Here is a 7,721-nt window from a genome sequence, read left to right on the forward strand (position 1 = left end):
CCTTCTCATACTCAAGTCTCCCTCGATTTTCAACTATCTTTTAGCTCATTTTTGGCACTTCACATGATTATTATCACTTATCTCAATATTTTATCATTCTACTTCCGTTATAACACCATTGTTCTTTTATTTTTTTGGAGTTTTCCTATTGTTTATTCAATAATTCTAATATTTACTTTAGCATCGGAGTGCTAACCCTTATTTTGCAGTTGAGTTCTTCTTTAATCTTAGAATTTCACTGAAGTTCCTTCAACTCTTGTGGTGCTACTGACTACGGTGTGCATCATTGGTGCCATCTACAAGAAACTTGAGTTGAAGGTGTGAGAAATGGCCAACTTTGACAATGGTTGTGATAATAATTCCTTTGAGGGAAACACTTCCCTCTTTGTGGTAGTAGGATCCAACCCACCACCTTAGGATCAGACCTTGGGATATCCCAATATTCGTACTCCCGCTATCAATTTGTCAGTCTTACACATTGTTATTGCTCCGCTTTTCTATGAACAACTCATCAAGTTCATTGATGTTGTCAGGACAGTTTTGCAAAACCTTTTTGCTCTTGTTGCAAGCACGAGAGCAAGTCAAACGCCTCTACCTACTGTTATCAACTTGCTCTCCTATGATCAACTTAGCAATTTCATTGTTGTTGTAGTCAGCTTAGCCCTTCAAGGATAACCTGCTTCAACTGTCGACAACAAAATAAAGTAGACGCCACATCATGATGTATGTAACACACAATGAGGATGAGCACAGTGAAGCCAAGTGGATCGGCCCGGGAACGGACTAGCGGAAGCAAGCGAGGGAAATTAAGGTATAAACAAAAACCTCATACATAAACAAATAAGCAGTCGAACCAAGGGGTGTTCCCGAACATTCGATGTAGTAAGAAATAAAAGTAAAACGTTTCATACAAGGCTACAGTTAAAGAAAGCATTTGAAGAATTCTCAAATATTTCAAAATCGTACCAATTATCAAACAAAAAACTCAAAAAAATTACGTCAAGAGGATTTCATGAATAGAATTTGGAGAGGGGCGATTTGGGAGAAAAATTAGGGTTGGTAAGTAGAAATTGGAAGTTTGGGGAGAAAATTAGGATTTGAAATGTTGAAAAAATGTGTATTTTCTTCTTGTGAGAAATGATATCAATTAGGTGATTGCACGTGTGTATTTCGCTACATATTTTTGGTCAACGCTTTCTTTATTCAAGAAGATAGAACAAAAGTGTATATTAAATATACTTTACTAAAATATATATAAAACTAAATCTATTTCGTCAATAATTATAGGACTAAATTTATAAAAAATTCTAAACTTACAAAATTAAATGTGTATTTTAAAAGAAGAAAGGATGAAAAGAGCAACTGCCCTAATTATAGGTAAAAGTGAAATTTCGCCTTTTAAAATTGAGGCCTAAGTAAGGGACGGAAGCTCTTGAAGCTTCTCACTCTCTCTATGTAAAATTCCATGATCCAGAAAAGAGATACCGGAGTTTCGCAATCCGAAGACGCTCAGCGTTCCTTGTAATTTCATGGGTTGTCTGTGGATTTCTCTCTTGATTGCTTTTTTAGTTTCCTCGACTGCCGAAGCTTCCTACTGTGCAGCCAACGGCAAGTACCTTTTATATCACTCATTTTGACAAACATCTGATGTGCTTTTACTTAACCAGGTGTGTACCCCGGTTTCTTGGGATTATTAGAGTACCATCTTGTTTTTAATGTGTGAATTGGATTGCAGGGGTGCCTATAGTTAGGAATATCAGTGAGATTAGTCAGGATAACTATGGTAGGCTCGGGTTGTCTCACATGACTATTGCCGGTTCAGTCATGCACGGTTTTAAGGAGGTTACTGAAGTTCAATTCATTTGTTTTGTTCTTAGTTGTCTTACTGTTGAACCTTAAATGACCATGTACCTTTGAGTTTGATTCTGCTTTAAACTTTTTAATGGTGGGATCGATATGATTTCTTGGCAGGTTGAGGTGTGGCTTCAAACATTCGCTCCCGGTGTTCGAACGCCGATTCACCGGCACTCCTGTGAGGAAATCTTCGTGGTTCTAAAAGGGAGTGGTACTCTTTATCTTGCCTCGAATTCCCATAAAAATTATCCTGGCAGTCCGCAGGAGTTCCCAATATTCACGAATAGTACATTTTATGTGCCCGTCAATGATGCTCATCAGGTAGAGTGTATAATTATTTATGTTTGTTACTAATATGTTTGTCATGTTAGAGCAGCAGGGTGTGTTTTCGAACAGCTGCATCTATCCTGATTTGCGCTCGTTTATGGTAACCACTGATCTGCATGTCTGCTATGTTATAGGTCTGGAACACGAATGAACAGGAGGATTTGCAATTTCTAGTTATTATATCTCGACCACCAGTGAAAGTGTGAGTTGTCATTTTTCTCTCTCTCACATTGCCATTGACTGCTTCCAGCTCTTGTTGCATTGGGTTTTTAGATGGTAGCCATTGATCTGATTGCAGTCCTCCATCTTGTATGTTGCTTCCACTGTCATTCATCTCCTTACTTTTAAACATTAGTTTCTTATAGAACTCGGGAGTTTAGTTTCGTCTGTTGGGCTTCTATATGCTCACTTGACCGATCCCTTTTCAATTATACTGCCACCCGTTTGGCTGTTATGAGATAAGATTATATGGGAAGGAAATTTACATTTGGCCTTAAAACAGATTACAGATTGAACGGTTTCTATTTTGTACAGCTGCAATGAACCTTTGAGATTTAGATACCAACCTATCTGCTCCAAGTTTCTTATCCATGTTGAAGCATCTTAGACTTCCCTCCTCTTCTATGGTTCAATAATGTCTTATCAATGGACTCCACTAGGTTTAAGAATATTGTGTTCTTTGTGCAAGAACAATGAGTTGATAGTCTGCTTTATCTTTGGATCTAATTATTTATCACCCTTCAAAACTTGATTTCAGGTTCATATACGATGATTGGTATATGCCACATACTGCTGCCAAATTGAAGTTCCCTTATTATTGGGACGAAAGGTGTTATGAAACGTCTCCAATAAAAGATGAGCTTTGAATTTTTAGTAGAATTTTGTCATTATGACTTTCTGAAAGAACTTCAGCTGCTGCCAAATTGAAGTTTCAGATTGCAACAATATGACTGTATCATAAAAGGTTACTACCAGACTCTTGCACCACCCCTGTTTTTTCTTTCTTTTTTTGGTTTTTCCTTCTACGCATTCACCTAACACACTCACACACACATTCAAGTTCGAACACAAGACTTTTTGTAGAAAATTTTGAGTCCAAACTGTTGAGTTGTCGCCCATAGAGACCTGTACCCCTTTGTTTCCTTTCCAGAGTTGTTAACCGGATTGAATTTTTTATTTCAATTCGCTCTGTAACTCTGCTCACTTGACAAGGATTGGGTGAATTTTTCCATTTTTAAATAATTCGGAAACGGGTTTGGAGTTTCATAACTAACCTAGTGACCTCCAATCTAGCTGCAAGATAGATTAAGTGAAGATAACACCGAGAAGATCTCTATTATAATTCTATGATGATGCATTCATTGAGGTCGTTGAGTTGTCAAACTCGTAAGAATAGCTAAGATCTTACAAGTTGTACCTACAACACGAAAGGCGTATATTTATATGTATGATCGATTTGTATGATTATACGTCGATTGTTATATATATTTTAATTGTATGGTTTGTGGTTATTCTGTTCATATTGGCATTGGGACGGTAGAATTGTAACGGGTATCCAGGACCAATTAAAGCGTTAACCAAATAAATTTGGGGTATTTATATCTTTTAAGAGTAGCAAATGTAATCCCCACATCAAATTTATCTCATCATTCTTTAAATAGTTTTTGGTATGTACTCCGTGAAAAGAAAAACAAAAAAAGAAAAGGGGTGAGAGAGATGAAAAGACTTGATAAAGAAAAGAAAGAGAAACAGGGAACTAATTTCTCACGTTTATAGGAAGACAAATTAAGCTCCCACTTATATATGTATGTATATTCCATAAATAGAACTCTCAGGCTACATCTGGGCCTTAAATTATTCTTCTTTTATTTTTAAGGAAAAAGAAAAGGCAAATGGGGAGAACTATCTAAAATATAACATAAAATTTGGTAAATTACAGCCACCTCCCATAAATTTTAGTATAATTATAAATATGTTCTCATTATTTGAGAAATTATAAATGTTCTCCTTATTTTGGCGTTCGTTTAACAACAAGTCCATTCTGTTAGTCTTCATTAAATTTTTTATTCAATTTTTCGGTAAACGGGCTAAAATGTTATTTTGAATTATGAATTATAATTATTTATATTTTTCAAAATTTTCTAAAATACTTTTATGGACTAATAAACCTTATGGATTATTTATTTTACCCAATCCTCAATTTTTTATATATTTTTTCAAATATTTTTTTTAAAAACTATAATTCAACAATGGTAAACTAGTAATGTCCATATCACTGTCTAAGTGCTCACACAAAATTTCATGTATGCAAGAAAATAATTTCGACAGAAGAAAATATGGACAAATCAGTTTTTTTTTTTTTATTAATTTGAATGAAAAGTGGATACAATCTTTGTAGTGATGGTAATCCCCTGATTATTCTCTTTGAGCGTCGATCAAGAGCTTGAAGCTTGTTCATGACGCTGATGAGCAATCTCTTTGAATTTTTGGAGTAAACTAAGTGTCACCTTGAAAATTGATATCAAGGTTTGGAAGATTTTGGTGTCAAAAAAGTCATGGAACATTGGTAGTTGTAGAGTTTCGTCGTAGCAAAGCATTTTGGATTTGAAACCTTTTTAATTGTTATGACTTGTGCCTTGTGCTGTATGAAATTTGTGACGTAATCTCTAATGTTGTATGATGGAGGTTCCTTTATATAGGCATGAGCAAACTTTTACTTGTAGTTTAGGTTTACTCATGTCCGACTCAAATACTGTATACTTTGATATCTAATCATTAGCCATGAAATTATACTCGAACACCCTTTAGCCAAATCAGCCAATCCAAACAAGAAATTTGTGTTCATCTTGGACCAATCCTTCAAATGCATAAGATACAAATTTGGCATGAATTTACTGCGAATTTTTTACATATTAAACCAATTATTAATAAATTTCTTTTGAACTTTTAATTGATAATTTATTATAAAACTTTGTTGTAAAATACTAGGGCTACGTAATTATTTTTCATTTATGAGAGTATTTACAATTTTTTGTAACAGCAATGCTTGAATTGTAATTATAGCAAAAATTAGGAAAGGTAGTTGCAATTTAGGTATTTATATAGATGGAAAAATGGGAAAAGCATAGCAAAGGAGTGAAATAGAAAAAGAGAGAGAGATAGTTGCATGGATCCTCCGAAGATGAATCTGTGCCTCCCAATGGAGCAGGAAATCCCACCAACCTCTCTCCTTCCCTCCCTCTCCAATCCCTCTATCCATCAGTCATTTCCAACTCCAACTCCTAAACCTTCTCCTTACCAGCCTCTAATGGCTGCTGCCATCTGCCATATTTTTCTCATTTTCGCTATTATGAGCGCAGGATGGTCGCCTTCTTCTCCAACACCTGTTCCATTCACTTTCTCGGCGCCCTCCTGTCACTCCTCCTCCTCCTCCGCCACGCCAATGCTGCCGCCGGCGCCTCCTCCAAGCTCCCTTTCCGGGAGGCCCCCGCTTTTCGAAATGGAAAAACTTGCTTCTCCTCGTCGGAGAACACCACCATTCATATCGCCATGACCCTCGATGCAAACTACCTGCGTGGAACCATGGCCGCTGTTCTTTCCATTCTCCAGCATTCCACCTGCCCGGAAAATGTGGTTTTCCATTTTCTTTGGGCTAGGCAGGAGCCCGAGGTTTTCTCCAGCATTAGATCCACTTTCCCTTATCTTAACTTCAAAGTCTACCATTTTGACATCACAAGGGTTCGTGGATTGATTTCCAAGTCCATTCGCCAGGCCCTGGACCAGCCCCTGAATTATGCCAGGATTTATCTCGCTGATATTCTGCCTCAAGAAGTTAGACGCCTGATTTATCTTGATTCAGACCTTGTGATGGTGGATGACGTGGCCAAGCTTTGGGAGGTGGATTTGAAGGAGAAAGTCCTGGCTGCACCTGAATATTGCCATGCAAACCTGACGAATTACTTCACGGATGCATTCTGGTCGGACCCGGAGTTGTCAAGGACGTTTGAGGGGCGGAAGCCATGTTATTTCAACACAGGGGTAATGCTTATGGATGTGGAGAAATGGAGAAAGGGGGGTTATTCTCAGAAAGTTGAGGATTGGATGGTTGTGCAGAAACAGAAGAGGATATATCACTTGGGTTCTTTGCCGCCTTTCTTGCTTGTTTTGGCTGGGAATATCAAGCCGGTTGATCACAGGTGGAACCAGCACGGGTTGGGAGGTGATAATATTGAAGGGAAATGCAGGGGATTGCATCCCGGCCCCATTAGCCTCCTCCATTGGAGTGGCAAAGGGAAGCCTTGGTTGAGGCTGGATTCAAGAAGACCTTGCAATGTTGATCATTTGTGGGCTCCTTACGATCTCTATCGATCATCTAAGCATTCATTTGAAGAGTGATAAGTAAAATATGGATATGTTCAATTAGGGGGTGGCTTGGAATTTGAGGTGAGGAGGGGGATTATGATGTAGAGGTGATATATCAGGAGTTAGAAAAGTTATACTGCTACATCTTATTCCAAAAAAGGACAAAAAAAAAGAACTAAAAATCCACAAAACTATATATGTTTAATTTTGCTTTAACCTCTTGAAGGTTGAAGATCACAGATACATTGATTGTTTTTCTATTTTTAATTTATTTTCTTTTTATATGTTGAGGGAGAAAAAAGTAGGGGAAGCTAAGGTTGTGAGCAATTCTCCAGAAAAAAAAATTAACTACTATAGTCCTGTGAAGATTTCCACTTCTAGTGGTAAAGAAAGTGGAGGAGAGATTACTTTGTGCATAACTCATATGGTGCTTGCTGACTGAATACTCACAGCTTGATGATCCTCTGGAAATCAGACTGATAACCCTCTGACCAAAACTTCTGTAGTTGTTACTTTTACATTTTTTTCTCTTTTATTAATTAGTTATATATCGTTACTGAAATGTACTATGATACTTGAATATATACATGTGTTCTGTGTCTCTCTATCAGTGTTCTTTCTATCATCCGTCATACTTCATTTAGTTGCTTTTCCTTTACTTTTCTAATGGTTCTAATTCTCCGATGATGCTTCCTTGTGATTATGATTTGTTGGCAAGTTCTTTTGCTCTTTGGTTTAGCTGGTCATGTCCTGATTTACAGATGATCAATGAATAAGTGCAGATAAGAAACAGCATCAGGTAAGACTTGTTAGCATCAGAGATGCCTTAACTGAGACATTTATGCCATAATACAAAAGGGGTCTGCACACGATCCCGATATTAAACAGAAACATTTTGATTTGAGGACCAGGAAAAATCTGCAGTTCATAGTATTCATGTTCTTTTGAATTGCAATATGAAATAAATAACTCATGACCTTTCGGGATCAAGGCTGTAGTTTCTTCTCATTGCTCGCTTCCTGCTGCTGATGAATGCTTCGGTCTTTTCGTTTATGTTGGAGGCCACACTGAGAAGAGGTCCCCAGTGCCTTGGGGGCTTCGGCTTGGTATCTTCACGGGGCTGATCCTTCACCTGATTAGCTTCTTCTTTCTTGGCTTTCTCTTTCTCATCTTCCCCC

General features: G+C 37.4%; 3 protein-coding genes across 3 annotated transcripts in view; 2 read left to right on the plus strand and 1 right to left on the minus strand.

The window, feature by feature from the left end:
- Window positions 1,385–3,447, plus strand: LOC105165272 (auxin-binding protein T92). The gene is made up of 5 exons (XM_011084234.2): window positions 1,385–1,608; window positions 1,736–1,842; window positions 1,972–2,175; window positions 2,316–2,383; window positions 2,939–3,447. The coding sequence occupies exons 1-5, from the start codon at window positions 1,530–1,532 to the stop codon at window positions 3,045–3,047; spliced, it is 567 nt and encodes a 188-aa protein (XP_011082536.1). The 5' UTR covers window positions 1,385–1,529; the 3' UTR covers window positions 3,048–3,447.
- On the plus strand, window positions 5,487–7,150 carry LOC105165273 (probable galacturonosyltransferase-like 4). The gene has a single exon (XM_011084235.2). The coding sequence runs from the start codon at window positions 5,542–5,544 to the stop codon at window positions 6,574–6,576; it is 1,035 nt and encodes a 344-aa protein (XP_011082537.1). The 5' UTR covers window positions 5,487–5,541; the 3' UTR covers window positions 6,577–7,150.
- Window positions 7,339–7,721, minus strand: part of LOC110012187 — a gene marked incomplete in the record, with an annotated part of 1,073 nt that continues 690 nt past the window's right edge. The window contains 1 exon segment of the mRNA XM_020695072.1: window positions 7,339–7,721. Coding sequence (XP_020550731.1) covers window positions 7,514–7,721 — 208 coding nt within the window.

Source organism: Sesamum indicum, linkage group LG6 (assembly GCF_000512975.1).
Source record: "Sesamum indicum cultivar Zhongzhi No. 13 linkage group LG6, S_indicum_v1.0, whole genome shotgun sequence".
Lineage (NCBI taxonomy): Eukaryota > Viridiplantae > Streptophyta > Magnoliopsida > Lamiales > Pedaliaceae > Sesamum > Sesamum indicum.